The 23,500-nt window shown below is 39.3% G+C and overlaps 1 protein-coding gene across 1 annotated transcript in view; it reads right to left on the bottom strand.

Annotated features, from left to right (window-relative positions):
* Positions 1 to 23,500, bottom strand: part of sspo (SCO-spondin) — a gene marked incomplete at its 3' end in the record, with an annotated part of 116,103 nt that overhangs the window by 80,112 nt on the left and 12,491 nt on the right. Inside the window, 20 exon segments of the mRNA XM_084102078.1 lie at positions 149 to 249; positions 509 to 631; positions 1,309 to 1,539; positions 2,035 to 2,271; positions 2,670 to 3,079; positions 4,488 to 4,581; positions 5,527 to 5,676; positions 7,013 to 7,122; positions 7,203 to 7,330; positions 9,244 to 9,446; positions 9,535 to 9,669; positions 10,402 to 10,658; positions 11,307 to 11,401; positions 12,509 to 12,686; positions 17,379 to 17,631; positions 19,131 to 19,296; positions 19,404 to 19,622; positions 21,782 to 21,954; positions 22,556 to 22,679; positions 23,062 to 23,203. Coding sequence (XP_083958204.1) covers positions 149 to 249; positions 509 to 631; positions 1,309 to 1,539; positions 2,035 to 2,271; positions 2,670 to 3,079; positions 4,488 to 4,581; positions 5,527 to 5,676; positions 7,013 to 7,122; positions 7,203 to 7,330; positions 9,244 to 9,446; positions 9,535 to 9,669; positions 10,402 to 10,658; positions 11,307 to 11,401; positions 12,509 to 12,686; positions 17,379 to 17,631; positions 19,131 to 19,296; positions 19,404 to 19,622; positions 21,782 to 21,954; positions 22,556 to 22,679; positions 23,062 to 23,203 — 3,529 coding nt within the window.

A 23,500-nucleotide genomic window follows, 5' to 3' on the forward strand; every position in this document is an offset into this window, starting at 1 on the left:
TTGTTGTATTTTTAATCAAATAAATGCAGCCTTGGTGAGCAGAAGAGACTTCTTTTAAAACATTAAAAATCTAAAAAATTCTAGAAGGGCGATGCACAAACACAAATAAACATGTCAACATTGATTTCACAGAGATTAGAATCAGTACCGTGTTGAAGGGAACACAGGATCCATCAGCACAGGTGAACTCGGGACAGACGCGACTGGTGTTTCCCTCACTAGGGGGCGCTGTGGAGGGCCTGACTTTATCTGGAGAGAGAGAATAAAGCACAATTTAAACATAAAGATAACCATAACTACATTAATGTCCACACGAACGGACAATATCGTTCTGTTCTATTCTGTTTATTATAAGCACTGCAGGTTTGTTGTCTGCTACTTTAAAGGTGCAGTAAGCGATTTCTGAGAAACACAGCACCATTCATCTGGGTTTTGTTGTGCTATTGTGCATACAGCATAAATACTTCGATGAATTCAGTGTGAAGGGCAGATTTTATCAGAAACGAACCGCAGAGTATCTCGTCCTCTCCTTTAGGGCAGTCAGGAATCCCGTTACACACACGTGAAATGTTCACACATGTGCGGTTATCACACGAGAAACTGTCCAGACAGGGAGGAATCCGTGTGGAACCTGGTGAGAATGAGGAATACATATGAAAACAACACTAAAACAAAACCCTGACTTCTGCATGTCAGTCTGGTGTACACATGCTCTCAGTAATTATACGGTGAGAAATGAGGCGTCGAAACCATAGACTGTAAAAACAATATGTTCGTAGTGTGCGTGACGTCACCCGTAGTGTTTCTGAAGAGCATTTTTGAAGCCCAAAGTGGGCGGAGCCGGCCGTCGCCATCTTGGCCGCGCGTCACTCCCGGATAAACGTAAATGTGCAGCGAGGCGGATTAGCTGAGGTGACGTGACGCTAACAGACAGCAGACAAACGGCTAGTAGTGACATCAGCGGCAATCCACCTGTCACTCAAGTGGTCACGCCCTTAATTATGCAGAACTTTAAGGCTTAATATAATTTAAACGGATGAGTTTGTAAAAACATTCACCCCCTCATAGTCGTCATGAAGGGCAAAATTAGCTTTATAGACCAAAACCAGTTTTTGGACCAGACTGTAAACGTGTGTTTCTCTGCTGTAAAGTTGGGCATTTTAACATGCGTGTCTATGGGATTGAGTCTCTTCTGCAGCCTCTAGTGGCCAGTGGATGAACTGCAGGTTAATCACTTCAGTGTTGGATTAAAGAGAGACGGGAAGGTTGCCGCTTGGTCGAACCTCATTTAAGGACACGTGCTCTTACCGCAGTTGTCCAGGCTCTCGTCTGAGGCGTCTCTGCAGTGGGGCGTCCCGTCACACAGATGCTGGTGTTGGACACACTGGTCTCCGGTCTGGCACAGGAACTCGTCCGGTTGACAGGTACGGGAACACGGTTTCTCATCGCTCCCGTCCAGGCAGTCAGTCTCTCCGTCACAGCGCCACGCTATCGGCACACACTGACCACTCGTACACCCGAACTCAAACTGACTGCAACCTGAAACCACATCATCATTATTCTGCGCTCATAACATGTTTACCCTGAATGCAATGTGAACTGCTTCGGATGAAATGCAAACATGTTTTATAACCTTTCATATATAGGGATGCATGTTAATGTTATCGTTATCAGCCTGATAATAAAATAAGGCTGATATATTAAAGCTGATAAATAATGGATTATTTCCTTCAGCTGAGACACTTCAGATGTTCAACATGATGGGTTTGAGTTGCTTGAAATATGATTGGAATAATTTAAAAAAAGGAAAATACAGTGAAGTGCAATATGTTCTGTTATATCGGCTACATAAAATTTTAATGAGAATGATGGCCTTTAATTGTGAGACTTTTGTTTTTGTAATCAGGCTCTTAAAAATTATATAAAAACTTGGATTTAGATTTATCGGCCAATATATCGGTTATCGGCTTTCAAGTATAAAGAATTATCGGTATCGGACAATATTTTAATATCAGTGCATCCCTACTTTCATACCTTTGACGGGACAGATGAGCTCGTCGACGCCAGAGGGACAGTCCCTGTGACCGTCACACACTCTCTCTGCGGACACACACTGATCTCCGGGACACTGGAGCTCTCCGAGCGCACACACACACTCTCTCTCGTCGCTGTAGTCTCCGCAGTCGTCGTGACCGTCACAGCGGTGCAGATACAGAACACATCGGCCCGAGGAACAGAGGAACTCGTCCGGTCGGCACACGGCACCACAGTCTGAACACACACACACACACACACACACACACACACACACACACACAGCATCAGTCCAGAACTTTTACCATGCTGCATTGACATGCAAACAATGACATAATTACATTAAAGTCTGACATGTGGGCATGTGACAAATGGGTCAGTTTTTTTATGGACAGATGCACTTTTATGATGGATAGATTGATAGACTTTTATGGACTTCAAAACAGAAACAGCCATTCACTGTCATTATAAAGCTTGGAAGATCCAGGACATTTTTTAATATAACTCTGATTGTATTCGTCTGAAAGAAGAATGTCATATACACCTAGGATGAGTTGAGGGAGAGTAAATCATGGGCTGATTTTCATTTTTGGGTGAACTATCCCTTTAACCCACCTAAACATAAACAAACATACCATACTCATCAGAATCATCAGCAAATCCACAATCCAGCCTCCCATCACAGACTTTCCTCACCGGCAGACAGCGTCCGTTTGCACACCTGAACTCTCCATCGGGACAGCCGGGTTCTGGTGTGTCGGGCTCACAGAAGTCCTCGTCTGATTGGTCAGCGCAGTCGGGATGCCCGTTACACCTGAGCTCCAGCGGTAAACAGGCTCCGGTGGAGCAGCGGAACCGGCCCGGCGGACACGTGAACGGACAGACCTCATCAGAACCGTCTCCGCAGTCGTCTTCATTATCACAGAGCCAGACGGAGGGAATACAGCGCTGAGATCCAGCAGAGCAGCGGAACTCAGAGTCCTCGCAGGGAGACGGAGGAGGACACGGAGACCCAACACAACGCCACGCACCGTCAGAACAAGAGCTGGAGAACACAGCACACAACTTTACATTCAATCACAGAAAAACTATTAGATAAGAATAAAAACTGAAGCAGTTTCACTAGTGTTTCAATGCAAAAACCTGCATAAATACACACAATCTATTCTAACTGTCTCATGCATATTTAAACGAAGTCATTGACTTTCTTTCTACAAATTGCACTGATATTTAAGGTCTATATGCTCATAGTTCCATTAGTGAATCTGGTGTTTAAACACAGAGAGTGCATGCAAATTAACTAAAGATACATCTGCAAGATAGTGTTTGCAATACAGTTTTATTTTTTGTATCAGAAATTTAATTGCTTAACACGCTCATTTCCCTCAAAATATCATCTAGTACTCACTTAAAGATTAATAATTAAATCACTTAATTCATCTTTAATACCGTGCATTAAAATTGTTTGAATGTTTTTAGTGAATTCACACAGACAATTTGTGTGCATTTGTACATCACACAATTTAATAATTTATATACAATTAAATTTCAAAGTTATATTTGTGAAATTGTATTTGTAATTTATATAGACAGATATAAACAATACGTTAATTAAAATAAATTAATTGTATTTGCTATTGAGCTTTGTGCATAAATTACACATTTAACCCTTGTGTTATGTGGTGGCAGCGCAAAATTAAGTTGTCGAAATACTGGTTAACCTATGATGGGTTTTGTTTTATGAGACAATTTCTCATTTAGGGTCATGAACATCCCTGCAAAGTTTTGACACTCTGAGATGTGGGATGCGTTTGCAAAATTTCTGACAGTTATGATGTTTGTGAGTCAATATGACCAGAAATGTCATTATTAGCCGCAGCTGCACAGACCCAAAAAAATATTATGTATTTTTTTTATGTCAGTTTCTCAACTACTCTCTGAAGGTATTTAAATTTACTTGAACATTTATGCACTTTTATCCAAAGAAATGTATGCCTGCAACGCAGGAATGGTAATTTCTCTGGGAATCGAACGCATGATTTTAAATTTTGAATTTGAATTGTTCTTTATTTGTCATTGTTATAAATAACAACAAAATAACATTCAAAGAATCCTACAATATAAGTGCAAAAATGGCACGATTTGGCACACAAAAATAAAACATTTTAAAGTCAAATTTGTACATTTTAAATAAAAAAATAGTTACAATTTATAGTATTCAATGGCTAAAAAAGAATTAAATACAGTTTTAAAAAGAATTTGTTCTCATGTTTATTTTTGGTGTGTAAGGTTTGAGAATTATTAATATTAAAGGTTTACTGTGTTTACTTGATTTTTGTTTTTCATATTGTAATTTTTAGTGAAATGTATTGAAATGGGGTCAATTTGACCCCCAACATAAACATAAAACGTACCCGGAATTCTAATATAATACAATGACTCTCTAAACTGACCAGTTCTGACAGTGTTGAGTGACAGTTGCTCCTGCAGGGAATAAAGACCCGTCCCACTCACACGGACACTGAGACGGAGGAATACACACCTCACCTGCCGATGAGAGACACACATCACCATCAGACAGTCTGCGTGATACAGACTATAATCACGAGTAAGTATAAAGGGTTTGCACTGACGTCATGCGTGACTGGATTTAATACGGGGAACTGTGAAAACGAGAGTAAAACAAACGATTATCAGTTAACTAATGGTTGGACTCGATCTAGTGTTTCTTACAACTTACCAAAGATCCAGTGATCAGGGATATTGATATGCAGCAGAAATCGTGTTTCCTGACATTTATATGAGCCTGATTTCCACGCCGGGGAAATACATAAAGCAAATTTGTCTGTGAACGCTTTATATAAATACAATATAGGTCTAAATCCATGTGATCACTCATATCAATGTTTTAGCCTATATATCATCATATCGTCCAGCCCTAAAACTTGTAGTCAGTGTTTATTTAAAAACATCCAATTATGCAGAATATACAATGGTAAATATTTAATTGATGAGTTGTCAATACAATATATAGGGTGATTTTACCGCTAAATTCAGCACAAAATAATAACAGCAAATCCTCCATTCTCTGCCTGGATCCAGTTGTTTCTGTGAATTACAGCGATCCATTTGCTTCTGTTCTGAAGCTTTCAGCAGTCTGTAAAAATACAGCTCAGATTTCTTGTCAAATCTAGTTGTACAGTCGATCTCAAAGCTCTTTCCCGTTTTAGATGTGTTTTGTGTGTTTTTCGTAGCATTCACGCTGAAAACTAATGATGCCGCTCAGTGTTTCTGCCACTCAGTGTGTGTAACCGCAGTCACTCCAGCCGACGGTGACGTCACACTCATACCCTCTATTGCAAACTAAAAAATGCATGTATACACACATAATTTAAACTTGAGCGCTTGGTTTTGGAGTGGAGGACCGAGAACACATCCGTCTAGTGCATGTTTACAGAAGTGTAGTGGAATAAAAAAAAACATTTTTGTTACCGTGCCGAACGGTGCCGTGAGGACAGAAACATCCCTCCACACAGGACAGGCTTCGGCACAGAGACTCAGAGAGGGAAGGAGTGCTGGGACACGCTGGAGAACAGGCAGGACCACAGGCCTCATAAACTAACCCATTCTCACACTGCAGAGCTGCAGAGACACAACAGAACAAACTATTACATATACGAATAATAACTCAATGCCATAATAATAACTCAATGAGCAGACTCATGTAGTCAGCCGGATCCGGGCCGTATCCAGATCAGATGGAGGACCTGCGTCTAGACACGACAGCCATCGGCACTGATCCTCAACAAACCCTTAAAACTCACAAAAATTACATATTTAAAAGGTTTTCCTTCATAAAATCTTTGTCATGGAGAACTCCGGTCAATTTTAACATTGAGCTCATTTTTTTGTAAATTTGGAGTGCTGTCAGTACAGAGAACAACGACAAAAATCGGTGTTGCCTACACCGTGTTATCCTCTTTTTAAAATTTGCACCCTGTTGTTCAGGTATGTGCGCTGGCTGAATTAACATCATTTTTATTCATATCTTTCACATCTACTGCAGTCAGATTCACCGTGTTCACTCTGAAGGAATCACTCACATTGGCTGTGCACTTGTAATGACACATCAAGGATGTTAAGAGGCTAAAAGCAGGTTTAAAACTTACCCCATTGAAGTCAACAGGGTGCAAATTTTAAAAAGAGGATAACACGGTGTAGGCAACACCGATTTTTGTCGTTGTTCTCTGTACTGACAGCACTCCAAATTTACAAAAAAATGAGCTCAATGTTAAAATTGACCGGAGTTCTCCTTTAAAATATCTTGAATGTAACTCTACACCCTTGCCTCATTTAGTATACGCGGTTATATGAATATGCAAATGAGCCCCGCCTCCACTCACTCAGCTCAGATCCTCAACAAACTCGTCTCCATACCGGCGTGACTCCGATCTTCAACCAGATGGAACTGGATAATATTCTGAATGATCTGATCCAATCTGACTTCTGACCTGTAATGCTGCCTGAATCATAATCATAATCATACACTGCTCGTTCGTTGGCCGGAGGAGAACTGAGCGACTGTTTCCATTTTCACCGGAATGATTGAGTTTTGGTTCCACTGTCGCCTTCACCTTTGGCTTTTTGCTTGCTTAGTTGGGGACATTTAACATTTAATATTCAACAATTTTATCTGATCTCCTGTATTGACATCATTATATGAGAACTGAACTGAGCTGGACAATGACATCACTGTTTTCTCTGTTTAGATAAATGAACTAAATTAATAAAAATTTTAAAACAAAAATGAACCATCACTGAACTTACTTAAGCTGGACTATGGCGCTATTTTCTTCTAGAAACAAACTTTGTTGCATTATTTTCCTGTTGCTGATTAGTTCCTGATTATTAGTTTCCTGATGCTTTGAAACAATCTGTATTGTAAAAGTGCTATATAAATAGAGGTGACTTGACTCACGGCAGAGTTCCTGTGACCTCCAGCGCACATACGCTCCTCTGCGGTTACACTCTTCTGCATACGCAGCCACAGCCGTACACAAACACTCACAGTCGCCGCCAGAGTCACACCTGCACAACACACCACACATGAGGACAAGTACAAGCATATGATGAATCTAACTTTAACTTTCAAACCTTCAGTTTCTCACCCGCAGGCGTCAAAGACACACCAGTCGTAGTACTGCTGGTACGGCACTTCTGAGTGACACGAGCTGAAGATCTCCTGAATGATCACCGCACACTTCTTCTTCGCCCACGTCACACGGTGAGGGTTGATCTGAAGGTCATGAAAGGTCATTTACCATTTACAGGACACTCAAAAACACTCAAAAACATATGACTGTTAAAAATGTATTTGTCACTGAATCATTCATTCGAGAGATTTGTTCAAAAACGCTGATTCATCCAGTAATGAAACTAGTGAAGTCTTTGAGTGAGTCACTGAATCATTCATTCAAGAGATTTGTTCAAAAACGCTGATTCATCCAGTAATGAAACAAGTGAAGTCTTTGAGTGAGTCACTGAATCATTCATTCAAGGGATTCCTTCAAAAACGCTGATTCATCCAGTAATGAAACACGTGAAGTCTTTGAGTGAGTCACTGAATCATTCATTCAAGAGATTCCTTCAAAAACACTGATTCATCCAGTAATGAAACAAGTGAAGTCTTTGAGTGAGTCACTGAATCATTCATTCGAGAGATTTGTTCAAAAACGCTGATTCATCCAGTAATGAAACTAGTGAAGTCTTTGAGTGAGTCACTGAATCATTCATTCAAGAGATTTGTTCAAAAACGCTGATTCATCCAGTAATGAAACAAGTGAAAAATTTGAGTGAGTCACTGAATCATTCATTCAAGGGATTCCTTCAAAAACGCTGATTCATCCAGTAATGAAACACGTGAAGTCTTTGAGTGAGTCACTGAATCATTCATTCAAGAGATTCCTTCAAAAACACTGATTCATCCAGTAATGAAACAAGTGAAGTCTTTGAGTGAGTCACTGAATCATTCATTCAAGAGATTTGTTCAAAAACGCTGATTCATCCAGTAATGAAACTAGTGAAGTCTTTGAGTGAGTCACTGAATCATTCATTCAAGAGATTTGTTCAAAAACGCTGATTCATCCAGTAATGAAACTAGTGAAGTCTTTGAGTGAGTCACTGAATCATTCATTCAAGAAATTAGTTCAAAAACGCTGATTCATCCAGTAATGAAACTAGTGAAGTCTTTGAGTGAGTCACTGAATCATTCATTCAAGGGATTCCTTCAAAAACGCTGATTCATCCAGTAATGAAACACGTGAAGTCTTTGAGTGAGTCACTGAATCATTCATTCAAGAGATTCCTTCAAAAACACTGATTCATCCAGTAATGAAACAAGTGAAGTCTTTGAGTGAGTCACTGAATCATTCATTCGAGAGATTTGTTCAAAAACGATGATTCATCCAGTAATGAAACTAGTGAAGTCTTTGAGTGAGTCACTGAATCATTCATTCAAGAGATTAGTTCAAAAACGCTGATTCATCCAGTAATGAAACAAGTGAAGTCTTTGAGTGAGTCACTGAATCATTCATTCAAGGGATTCCTTCAAAAACGCTGATTCATCCAGTAATGAAACACGTGAAGTCTTTGAGTGAGTCACTGAATCATTCATTCAAGAGATTCCTTCAAAAACACTGATTCATCCAGTAATGAAACAAGTGAAGTCTTTGAGTGAGTCACTGAATCATTCATTCGAGAGATTTGTTCAAAAACGCTGATTCATCCAGTAATGAAACTAGTGAAGTCTTTGAGTGAGTCACTGAATCATTCATTCAAGAGATTCCTTCAAAAACACTGATTCATCCAGTAATGAAGTATTAAATCATTCCTACAAACTGATTTTCCACAACAAAAACAAAAAAATAGACTGCAGCAATTAACATTTTTTGTCAGAACCTCTAGTAAATTACATTATTTTGTTTAATTGTCTGTTCAGAATCATGATCTCGGTTTGAAACAAAAAAATCGTGATTCTCAATTTTACATTTTGTATAGGCTAAAGCCCTTTGTACTACATAAATAAAATTGTACTTACTTACTTGAAAGGTCCAGTCGGGAATTACAAAATATCTGGAGTGACCAATTTTATGCCTAAACTTGGAAATGGAAAGGTGAACTTTAGATCTCCCCTAATGTGAGAGTACTTACAACGCAGGGGTCACGAAGATCCTGGTCTGGGACATCAGGACACGAAGGGCTGATCTTCCAGGAGTTTCCGAACAGTTCCGGAGTGGACTCCATGATGCCTTGTCTCGTAGTGAAGTCGTTCTCTGCATCTCCATCGAAATTCCCACACAATCCTCCGACTCGGCCGCGCAGATTCGGAGTTAGCCGGACGTAAACACGCATACCTGCGCAGACACACAGATGCAGTGCTGGACACTAACAGCTTTCAGCACTAAAGCAAAATCAAGGAAAAACAAATGAACACAGACGAACCTCCATCCCAGAGCAGAGTGACTCCGAGCCGAGAGGAGAGCGACACGAACAACCCGACCCGCTCCAGGGTCAGGCCGCTGCCCGAATACAACTTTGGAAGAGTCACAGGAATCCCGTTGACCGTCACGGATTTACCTGAGAGAAAACATGAACATGAACACCTGATGTCAAAATATTACTCGCATAAATCTGAATGTAATCAGACCTCAACTGCCTTTTTTACATCAATGTAGTGCAAAAATAAATCAATATGCAGTTGTTAATAAAACACATTTTACGATAAAAAATTTGTTTTTAAATAAATAAATCTAGTCTATAATAATAAAAAAAGATATTATTTATTAAATAAATTATTTATTTTGTATTTATTAAAAAGTAATTAGTAATTATTAATACATGTATTTTATGCATACTAATAATATATATGTGTGTGTGTGTGTGTGTGTGTGTATGTTTGACCTCTCAGCAGATGTAACTTTGTTATGTGTGCGTGTGTGTATGTGTGAGTGAGTGCGTGCGTGTGCGTGTGTGTGTGTGTGTGTATGTGTGTGTGTCTGCGTGTGTGCCTGTGTGTCTGCGTGTGTGCCTGTGTGTGTGTGTGTGTCTGCGTGTGTGCCTGTGTGTGTGTGTGTGTGTGTGTGTGTCTCTGTGTGTGTGCCTGTGTGTGTGTGTGTGTGTGTGTGTGTGTGTGTGTCTGCGTGTGTGCCTGTGTGTGTGTGTGTCTGTGTGTGCCTGTGTGTGTGTGTGTGTGTGTGTGTGTGTGTCTGCGTGTGTGCCTGTGTGTGTGTGTGTGTGTGTGTGTGTGTGCCTGCGTGTGTGTGTGTGTCTGCGTGTGTGCCTGTGTGTGTGTGTGTGTGAGTGTGTGACCTCTCAGCAGATGTACGGCCGTGTTCCCGACGGTCAGCGTGACAGATTTAGTGCAGGTCACCCCTGTGCTCCCGCACGGCACGTTCTCCGCGCTCACACTGAACAGCCCGCTCGACTCCTGCGCCAGAACGTACTCGCAGTCGCCCAGGAACGAGAAATAACGCCCGTCAAACGTGATGTAGTGCGGGTCCCCGGTGGCCACGCAGGTTCCCGAGCAGAACGCCTGCCCGCAGTGCCAGCGCTGCTCGCCACACACACTGCCAATACACACCAGGGTTGAAGTCAGCGTTCAGTTCAATTCACATTTATTAGTACAGCGCTTTTCACAACACACAACATTTCACAGCAGCTTTACAAAAAATACATGAGTCCATATTACAATTTAGAGTGATCTGTTATCAGAGGAAACTGTCTAAGTTATACATTTCAGAAATGTACATATATAACATCACAGTTAGCTAAAAAGGTATTAATTTAAACAATGTAATAATCTAATGCAGAAACAATGAGCTGATTGAAGTAATGAATACTTGTTTGTTGAGCATGAAACAGAAGATGCAATAGTCTTTTTATCCCTGTTGTGACGTACGTATATCCGAGTGAACGGCTTCTCGATCAAGAACAAATGTAGGGTGGCGCTTGGTTTAGTCTGTGATTGGACTGATGTGTGTTGGGTGTTGTGGATTGGGTCAAAAGCACTTTCTGTAATGTTTTCAGTTACTAGGCAAGGCAAGTTTATTTGTATAGCACATTTCATACACTATAGTAATTCAAAGTACTTTACACAGAAAGGAATTAAATAAAAGCAAGGAAAATTAAAACCGTTATAAAATGAATTAAAAGAGATAATACAGTAGTGATGCACAGATAAACTATGAAGCTTTCAGATGTTTGTTTCTGCTCACCATGTGTTGCAGTCTTTAGAAATGGTGTCATTGGTGAAATAAAGTCTGCCGTTGTGATGACATGGACACTCGTCTGGCTTTACACACTGATCACCCTGAAGACACACAAAAAAAGATGAATCCACTGATAAAGGTTATAATGGTGCAAACCTGGTTTAAAATGAGGAATGGGCAGAACTAATGTGACTATCTCAGCCTCCTGATTGGTTGAACTGTGAGTCTGTTGTGCTAGTTCAGCCAAATTAATTATGTTTACGCTTTTGAAACCCCCATGAAATCAGGGTTTCGTGAGTTTTGTGGCTTTGTATTAATGTCAGCTAATCTAATGTACACACAAAACAAATTAAATGGATTTGAGGAGTTTTGTGAAATTTAAAAAAGTAACAAATCCTTCCCTCGCTGGTCAGTTTGACCCCTTTAGGAATGACTGGAATGTGAGGAATGCTTCAGTACACACAGAAAAACCTAAAAATGCTCAAAATTCAAACTAAAAATGCTAAAACTTTACCAAAAAATGATTTTATAATGTCTACATGTGTATCTGAATGCATACTAAAGAAACTGGCTTTAGGACCCAGAGGAACAGCTCATTTGCTCCATATAGAGATATAAGGCCATCTAGAGTCGTGAAATATCATCTTATATAATTTATTTTCCACAAGAGGTCGGCAAAGACACCCGATGTCAGATATTTAGAGCTGAATTAAAAGGGTTATGCATGAAATTGTGAGTTATTTTGAATTTAAGTTGAAAGAATGTGAGGAATGCGCTTAAATTATTATTTATTTATTATTTATTGATCAAATCTAGTAATTTAAAGGTAAATAAAATAAAAAATAACAAATAACAAAATCTCCAAATAAATTGCATTAAAAAATAGAAAAAAATATTATCAAAATGAAATAAAATAAGCTTTCTGGACAAAACAAAAAATTAAGTATAATTTTATGGCTTCGGGTCAGTTGGATGTAATTCTAACATTTTTTAAAATGTTTCCACTTGTTTCGGAATGTTCAGAGAACATTCAAATGTAACATTCCCACAACGTTTGCAAAATGGAATGTTCGTGTAACCAAGGAAAAACATTTCAGAGAACATTAAGAAACTGTTTTCATAGCATAACATTCTTAGAAGGTATTTCTGTTGGCTAATGTCAAGCCGTATGATGGTGTGTGTTTAGATTGCGTTTCAAGGAAACACACCAGCAGCACAGTCCCGTCCGGACACACACAGCCGTGGACGGGTTCAGTACAGGCGTCCAGAGGAGAGCTGGAGCACGTCCTCAAACACGATCGAGGAGAGAAGATCAGAGATCCTGGACACTGATGGACCTCAGGACACGAGAGATCCGTGCAGTTCCACACGCCACGCACACACACACTGCAAACACAGGCAAAATACAGACATTAGACAAGACAACTAACTGAAATTAATAAGTTTAGGTTCTTCAGTTTAGGCCTGAAGAAATACACGTTTTCTTCTCTTTCATTCTATCTGCTTTCAATCTGTTTGTTAGGAGGTCAGATAGAGGTTAAACAGAGGTCACACTGTTGGGTTCTTTCAGGATAGAAGGAGAGGCAGAAGAAAGGTCAACATATAATGAGTGTTTGACAGTTAAATAAACACTAAAGAGTCGCTCTGGAGCCTGATAAACCCTCAACCTTCAGCCCCACTAACATATCTGATCACTTATAAAAGTCTGAATGTCGCTGCATTAGATCAAGAGTCTGTATCTGTGAATCTAAAATACTGCAGGACTCTTCACTAAAGTCACTCTTCTTCATCAAGTCTTGATGTGTTTGAATCAACTGTGTTTTGGTGATTTTTAGAGGCATGCATAAATCAATTAATAAAAAATAAATAAATCTAGATTGAATAAAATAAAATTGAATATAAAATATAAAATAAATAAATAAATGAAATATAATTTTAACAATGAACGAATAAATCTAGAAAAAAATAAAAATAAAGATAAAATACATAAAACTAGAAATAACTAAATAAAGATACAAATAAATCTAGAAATAAATAAATAAAGGTAAAATAAATAAATATAGATAGATAGAAAATAAATAAATGATTAAACACATAAAAAATTAAGATAAAATAAATAATTGTAGAAATAAGTAAATAAAGATAAAATAAATAAATCTAGATAGAAAATATATAAATTATTAAATATAATTAAAAAAAATAATTAATGAATCTAGATAAAATAAATTATAAAAATAAATAAATAAATAAAGATAAAATAAATACAAATACAAAACAAACAAACAAATAAATCATCAAGATAAAGCCCCTCTATAGTGACACCATAAAGAATTGCTGGGAAACAATCCCACAAACAAGTCCTAGCAGGGAAAACACAAAATAAATAAAGAGAATCAATAAAATAAATATATTAATTAATTAATAACAGGTGTGTGACACCATAAAGATTTGCTTGTAAATGATCCCACAAACACAATACTGAATACTGTCTTCATGTTTACCCCAGATCTATTGATTTGAATTGTGAGCAGGTGTTTCACATGCAGAAATACATTACTCATAAACACACACATGTGGATTTTTAAGGAAACGCATCATAAATGTGCAATCTCAATCTACGTTTCATTATCGTTCGGACCCAAACTCCACATTACCACACCGAACATGAAGCCCAGACGAGAAGCACATTAGATATCAGCCGTCATAAACCCGTGTTAGACTTGGCTTTCCTGCTAAGACAAAAGCGGAGAACAAAACACCCTGCAATAAAACAATAAAACGCACCCGTGGAGAGAAGACCTCAAAGAAAGAGTACAGGACATCGTTTATCTATGCATCCCTGATTCAAGTCACCGAAAGTTCACGAAAGAATGCCTGTATATCACATATGATGTATCTTGTGAATATATAGTTTTGTCCCTTTCATGTTTGGTATCATTTTAAATGTCTTAGTGTGATTGGTCAAATGCAATCACTTGTATTATGAGAAAGATTGAAAGATTTTTGGGTGGTGTCTCTTCAAGACATCTGAGAATCCTCTTCCTCCCCGAAAACACGACCGGCCGATGTGGATTTTCTATGCGATATCGGGTCCCTAATGAACAAATAATTTAAAGTACGGGATACCCAGAATAATCAAAGATCTAAATTAACATATAACCAATATTTATGATTAGTTTCCAATTAGAAACACAATCTAAATTTAATAATCAGTTGAAATTGGAGTCAGATTAAGTAAAATCTAAACAAAAAAAAATTAAGTGAACACAGGATTCTGTTGATTCTATCGATGGGTCGACGGCTGATCTGAAGTACAAGAGATGCAATGAAATCAACCTATCCCGAGACACAGAGCCCGTGGGTCATAGAGTGACTTCATCAGATACCTCACACCTCTCACACACTCGCTGACTGCCAAGAACACCCTAGCAACCTCACAAAACACCCTAGCAACATCACAGAACACCTCTAGCAACCTCACAGAACACCCTAGCAACCTCACACCTCTCAAACACTCACTGACCGCCAAGAACACCCTAGCAACCTCACAGAACACCCTAGCAACCTAACACCTCTCAAACACTCACTGACCGCCAAGAACACCCTAGCAACCTCACAGAACAGCCTAGCAACCTAACACCTCTCAAACACTCGCTGACCGCCAAGAACACCCTAGCAACCTCACGAAACACCCTAGCAACCTCACAGAACACCTCTAGCAACCTCACAGAACACCCTAGCAACCTCACACCTCTCAAACACTCGATGACCGCCAAGAACACCCTAGCAACCTCACAGAACACCCTAGCAACCTAACACCTCTCAAACACTCACTGACCGCCAAGAACACCCTAGCAACCTCACAGAACAGCCTAGCAACCTAACACCTCTCAAACACTTGCTGACCGCCAAGAACACCCTAGCAACCTCACAAAACACCCTAGCAACCTCACAGAACAGCCTAGCAACCTAACACCTCTCAAACACTCGCTGACTGCCAAGAACACCCTAGCAACCTCACAGAACACCCTAGCAATCTCACAAAACACCCTAGCAACCTCACAGAACACCCTAGCAACCTCACAGAACAGCCTAGCAACCTCACACCTCTCAAACACTCGATGACCGCCAAGAACACCCTAGCAACCTCACAGAACACCCTAGCAACCTCACAGAACACCCTAGCAACCTCACAGAACAGCCTAGCAACCTCACACCTCTCAAACACTCACTGACCGCCAAGAACACCCTAGCAACCTCACAGAACACCCTAGCAACCTAACACCTCTCAAACACTCACTGACCGCCAAGAACACCCTAGCAACCTCACAGAACAGCCTAGCAACCTAACACCTCTCAAACACTCGCTGACCGCCAAGAACACCCTAGCAACCTCACAGAACAGCCTAGCAACCTAACACCTCTCAAACACTCGCTGACCGCCAAGAACACCCTAGCAACCTCACAAAACACCCTAGCAACCTCACAGAACACCTCTAGCAACCTCACAGAACACCCTAGCAGCCTCACACCTCTCAAACACTCGATGACCGCCAAGAGCACCCTAGCAACCTCACAGAACAGCCTAGCAACCTAACACCTCTCAAACACTCGCTGACCGCCAAGAACACCCTAGCGACCTCACAGAACACCCTAGCAACCTAACACCTCTCAAACACTCACTGACCGCCAAGAACACCCTAGCAACCTCACAGAACAGCCTAGCAACCTAACACCTCTCAAACACTTGCTGACCGCCAAGAACACCCTAGCAACCTCACAAAACACCCTAGCATCCTCACAGAACAGCCTAGCAACCTAACACCTCTCAAACAATCGCTGACTGCCAAGAACACCCTAGCAACCTCACAGAACACCCTAGCAATCTCACAAAACACCCTAGCAACCTCACAGAACACCCTAGCAACCTCACAGAACAGCCTAGCAACCTCACACCTCTCAAACACTCGATGACCGCCAAGAACACCCTAGCAACCTCACAGAACACCCTAGCAACCTCACAGAACACCCTAGCAACCTCACAGAACAGCCTAGCAACCTCACACCTCTCAAACACTCGATGACCACCAAGAACACCCTAGCAACCTCCTTGTCTTCAGAAAAAGTAAAAATCTAGGTAATTAATGCAATTACATTATTTCCAATATCAGATCATAGAAACATGTTTCATTTAAGACAACTGATATATTTCATAAATAAACATGTAAGCAGGAATATAAAATAGACGATAAAAATAGTGATAAAATATCGCTCTTCACATTGGTTTCTGTTAGTCAGTGATTTTTTGTGCTTTCCTCTTTGGTCCACATACAGTACATGCATTAGTTTGAGTACAAAGGTGATTTTCTGATGAACATTTGCTGTGTTATCAGAGTGCAGGTGATAAAAATCTGCCCCCAAAACCATAAAGAACCATAAAGCAGACATGATGCTTTTCACAACACCACCATAAAACCCTTGATGGGGACGACGGGCAGACAGACTTTATGTTGCATAAAGAAAAAAAAACCCAGCATAAATTAAGATAATATTACTACCATGAGGAATAAATAAAAAACCCTGAGCTTTAATCCCTTCACCACCCTGACCTTTAACCTCTTCACCACCCTGACCTTTAACCTCTTCACCGCCCTGAGCGTTAACCCCTTCACCACCCTGAGCTTTAATCCCTTCACCACCCTGACCTTTAACCCCTTCACCACCCTGACCTTTAACCTCTTCACCACCCTGACCTTTAACCTCTTCACCACCCTGGGCATTAACCCCTTCACTGTCCTGACCTTTAACCTTGACCTTTAACCTCTTCACCGCCCTGAGCTTTAACCCCTTCACCACCCTGAGCTTTAACCCCTTCACTACCCTGACCTTTAACCCTGACCTTTAACCTCTTCACCGCCCTGAGCTTTAACCCCTTCACCACCCTGAGCTTTAACCCCTTCACTACCCTGACCTTTAACCCTGACCTTTAACCTCTTCACCGCCCTGAGCTTTAACCCTTTCAGAACAAGCTTCACGTCGCCCCTCATGAGTGAGAATCGGTGGCTGTGTTTTTCCTACCAGCTGTTGCAGTTCTTCTGTCTGGTGCTTCCCGCGGGATGGATCTGGCCTCCGTATGTGCAGGGACACATGTGGACAGGCACACACTGACCCTGACTGTCCTGTGCCAGTCCGTCGGGACACTGACACCCCGGCACACAGTTCCCTTCGCCCTCGTCCCCCTCACAGCTCCATCCGCTCCACAGATCGGCACAGGACGATCCGCACGGACGCCCGCACTCCTGATACACCTGTCCTCCAGAGCACCGCACCGCTGCAGGAGAGGAACACACACCTGAGCTTCTATCACTACTTCTGATATTTATAATCAACATTTCTCTCGGCTCTGGGGACGCATTTGAACAGCTCTCATATGTCTTGTGCCACATTTAACACTATCATATATAATATTAAATATTAATATTATTTTTAATAATATATATTATTATATATTCAATTGTATTATAACATTAAATATATTATTTAATTCATATATATATATATATATATATATATATATATATAGAATTATATATATGTATATAATACCGAATATATTTAATACCGAATATATATAAATACCGAATATATTTCATTAAAATATTTGAATTATTATATTTTAAATAATTGTAATAATATTAATATTAAATATTACAAATATGATAGATTATGTAATCATGTAAGTTTCTAACAGCCGAATGTGTGATTTCACCACATATAATATTGAATATTAATATTATTTTAAATAATGTATATTATTATAAAATAATACATGAAATATATTTTATACAATTAATATATTTAAGTATTATATTGTTAATAAATATTAATAATTACATTAAATAATATAAATATTGAATAAATAATAATTTTAAGGTGTCAGTGTTACAGTGTAAGTACTGAGAAATAACACAAGTACTACTACATGTCCTTACTACAGGGTTAGGGTTAGGATAAGGGGTTTGTTTTGGGTTAGCATGTAATTGCATGTAATTATGCATAATTTACTTATTTCTACAGTAACTGCATGTCACGTGTAACAACACTGTAAAATAAAGTGTTACCCACGTTTCAAAAATAATATTAACATCTTAAGATTAAAATTTCCTACAGCAGCAGAATGTCAAACTTAACCACTATGACCTTTATATATATATATATATATATATATATATATATATATATATATATATATATAATTTATAAATTATTAATTTATATGAATAATAATATTTATGATAATAATAAATCAGAATAATATTAAATAATATTACAGATATCAGATATAATATTAACATGTAACATTTTAACATTAAACCCTTCCTTACCCTACTTCTTTATTAATTATAATAACTAATCAGAATAATTAACAAATATCACATATAATATTTAGTGCTGGGCGGCGATTAATCGTGATTAAATGCATCCAAAATAATAAGTTTGTTTACATAATATGTGTGTATACTGTGTATAATTATTTTGTATATATAAATACACACATGCATGTATATATTTCAGTGTTATTTATATATAAAATGTTTATATTTATATATAATATAAATGATGTATAAATATAAATACATTATATACATGCAAATATTTCTTAAATACATACATGCATATGTGTGTGTATTTATATATACAAAATAACTATACACACAACACACACATGTACTATTATGTAAACACAAACTTTTATTTTGGATGCTATTAATCGTTGCCCAGCACTAATAATATTAACATGTAACATCTTAACATTAAAGCGCTTCTTACAGCAGAATGTGTGATTCCTCCAGCTGACCGGCGCCCCCTCCTGGGCACACTGACGGGCGTAAGCCGCGAGGACAATGCATTGGCACGACTTCTGCGGATCACAGCCACACACTTCACTGAGACACACACGCATGTACGGCTCTCGGTCCACCACGTCATGACACGCCTGCAAGACACACACCTTTTCCATCAGCGCCTGACCAATTAATACAAGCACTTACCTTTTCTATTCTATACTATTCTAAATGTAAATGTAACCCAAAGCACACTGACCTGAAACACTGAGCTGTGAATCACAGAGCACACACTCTCTGCGTACTGTCTCCGCTGGGTGTACGTCCCGCAGGGGTCAGAGGTCATCGCTGAGGGCAAAGGGCAGGAGCCCGTTCTGAATTTGGCGGCAAACGAGGACACGCTGTTCTCGACGTCACCCTCAGGTGTGGTGAAATCATCATGCTGACTCCAGGTCAGAGTGCCACACAATCCTCGAACCTGACATCACAACAAATGGTCACATGACCAACCTGCTAGTTGAGTTAGCTTCAGCTACCAAATTCTATTGTTAAGGGCTGTTCACACCGAGAACGATAACTATAACGATAACTATATTTGTGTCCACACCAAGAACGATAACTATAAAGATAACAATAACGATAACTATATTTGTGTCCACACCAAGAACGATAACTATAACGATAACTATAACGATAACTATATTTGTGTCCACATCAAGAACGATAACTATAAAGATAACAATAACGATAACTATATTTGTGTCCACATCAAGAACGATAACTATAAAGATAACAATAACGATAACTATATTTGTGTCCACACCAAGAACGATAACTATAAAGATAACTATAACGATAACTATATTTCCATCCACACTAAGAACGATAACTATAACGATAACTATAACGATATTTGCATCCACACTAAGAACGATAACTATAACGATAACTATAACGATAACTATAACTATAACTATATTTGTGTCCACATCAAGAACGATAACTATAACGATAACTATAACGATAACTATAACTATATTTGCATCCACACTAAGAACGATAACTATAACGATAACTATAACGATAACTATATTTGTGTCCACATCAAGAACGATAACTATAACGATAACTATAACGATAACTATAACTATATTTGCATCCACACTAAGAACGATAACTATAACGATAACTATAACTATAACTATATTTGTGTCCACATCAAGAACGATAACTATAACGATAACTATAACGATAACTATAACTATATTTGCATCCACACTAAGAACGATAACTATAACGATAACTATAACGATAACTATATTTGTGTCCACATCAAGAACGATAACTATAACGATAACTATAACTATATTTTGCGTCCACATCAAGAACGATAACTATAAAGATAACTATAACACTAACTATAACTATATTTACATCCACACCAAGAAGAATAACTATAACGATAACTATAACGATAACTATATTTGCGTCCACACCAACGAACGATAAAACAGTCTGTTTATTCTTGCACGCTGCGGTTTCAAAGTGTGTACAACGTCATTGAACATGTTGTTTTTGCTGTTCTTGTTGCATTTACACGGCTTTAACCAGCAGATGTCCTCAGCATGCTGTGTTTTGAGTGAAACTTGTGTAATCAATCTAATAATCTAACTGTGAATTTAGCTGACGCAGTCAATATAGTGGAATAAAAACAACACCTAGTCTTTTTCACCGCAACTTCAAAGAAAGCAAGACAATGTTGTCGAAACGAGTAAAACTTCTCAACGTTTATTCAGAGGGTATGAACAATTGTTTTCCATATCCATTTTCTTTCAAAGAAACTTCACTTGTCAAACAATGGTGGATTTTTCTGCACCTTGGTGATTAACTTCTCCGCAATGTCGTCTGCCATTTTAAATGCGTGAGCCCTTAAATTACAATGGATTCTGATTGGCTGTCAGTGTTTTATTGTTCAACAGCTGGAAAAAAAATCTTTCCAAAAGTGAACCCAACGATATCGTTTCTAAATATCGTTATCATTATAGCTGTGGTGTTAACTCCATATAAGGGGAATAATGCCCCTTCTTACAAGATGTAAAATAAGTCTCTGATGTCCCCAGAGTGTGTATGTGAAGTTTGAGCTCAAAATACCCCACAGATCATTTTTTATATTTTTTAAAAATGCATCGTTTTGTGTGTGGGCTCTTTAAATGCAAATGAGCTGCTGCTCCTGGCACAGAGGGCGGAGCTACAAGAGCTTGTTCTTAGCAGAGCCATTTAGAGCCATTTGTTGCGAGGCGGGGTTTATGTAAATGTTAGGGTTAGTGATGTCACTAACCCGGGAGGAAGCTTGTGTAGTCCCTATCAGTCGTTTGTTGTAAAATAAAATATCTCCCTTTGCTTTGAACTTTGAGCGTCGTAACTTTGCAGATGTTGTTTCTGCTCAAACAGCAACATTACACACTAACTAAAGTTAGAAAAGTGAAATCACAATCAACCACCCCTTTAATATTGAGAACGATTTTTAGAACTATATCTTTATCGTCCTTGGTGTGAACGGGCCTTTAGAATCCATATTCTATTATTAGAATCGGTAAATAAATAAAGACTGAAGAGATCAGTGTGTTACTGTGGTACCTTATGAGCAAACCCCGGCTGTAGGGTGATGAGGAGAAGAGGCCCGTCCAGATGCCACATCAGTCGAGCCCCGAACGCCTGGATCAGCAGAACACTCGAGGAAGCCTTTCGGACCATCAGATCTCCTGTGATCACCGGCAGAAGCTCTCGCTGACCGTTCACCAGCACTGAACCTGACATTACAGATTTACAGTCTTCTTGAGGACTTTTGTTTTGCTGTTTTATGTTGTTGTGGCAATATCTGTTTTATATTGTATGGTAAAGCTTTGTGGAAGATAAAAGTAACTAGAGTGAAATGAAATACATAGACATTTGTGTATAAATAAATCTAGATAAGAATCTAGATCATGAATGAAAGAATGAATGAATTAATTAATGAATGAATGAATGAAGACAATGACAAAGACAATGAAGACAATTGGATGGATGGATGGATGGATGAAGAGAAAAAAGAGAGCTGGATATATGGATGGATGGATGGATGGATGGATGGATGGGTGAAGAGACAGATGGATATATGGATGGATGGACGGATGGATGGATGGATGGATGGACGGATGGATGGATGGATGGGTGAAGAGACAGATGGATATATGGATGGATGGACGGATGGATGGATGGATGGACGGATGGATGGATGGATGGATAGGTGAAGAGACAGATGGATATATGGATGGATGGACAGATGGATGGAGGGAGGGATGGACAGATGGATGGATGGATGGATGGATGGATGGATGGGTGGATGGACAGATGAAGAGAGAGATGTATGACCTGAGTCAGTGAGTGTGAGTGTAGTCGTCAGCGCAGTGACCCTCAGCTCTCTCAGACACCCAGCAGACCCTCCTGAACACTGTCCTGCACTGATGCCCACGCTGAGCTTCTGGTCCACGAAATCCTGCAAACACACACCGATGATCTCAAATCACACCGAACACACAGAGATGATCTCAAATCACTCCAAACACACCGATGATCTCAAATCACTCCAAACACACACAGATGATCTCAAATCACTCCAAACACACACACACACACACACACACACACCCGATGATCTCAAATCACTCCAAACACACACAGATGATCTCAAATCCTTCCAAACACACACAGATGATCTCAAATCACTCCAAACACACACACAGATGATCTCAAATCGCTCCAAACACACACAGATGATCTCAAATCACTCCAAACACACACAGATGATCTCAAATCACTCCAAACACACAGAGATGATCTCAAATCACACACACACACACACACCCCGGGTGACTGACCTCGACGGCTGTGAACTGGCAGTCTCCGCTCTGAAGGCTGAACCTCTTCTGGTCGAAGGTTGTGACGTGCATCGCTCCGATCACAGCGCACTGAGCTTCACATCTCTCAGCAGAACACTCCCACTGACCGGCTCCACACACACTACAACACACACACACCAGTGATCACTTCTATGTGATCGATATCTGCCATCCCAGAAAACTTAGTAAAGAATATTGTTAAAATAGTCCAAGTGACTACAGTGGCTCAACCTTAAGTTTAGACAAGAATACTTTTTGTACGCAATTTTGTACGCAAAAGTACGCAAGAATACTTTTTGTACGTGATAAACATAGGGCCCTATCTTGCACCCAGCGCAATTAACTTTGTACACCGACGCATGTATGATTCCTATTTTGCACCACAGACGCACGTCGGTAAATTAGGGAATGAACTTGC

This window comes from Abramis brama (assembly GCF_963993115.1).
Source record: "Abramis brama genome assembly, chromosome: 24".
NCBI lineage: Eukaryota > Metazoa > Chordata > Actinopteri > Cypriniformes > Leuciscidae > Abramis > Abramis brama.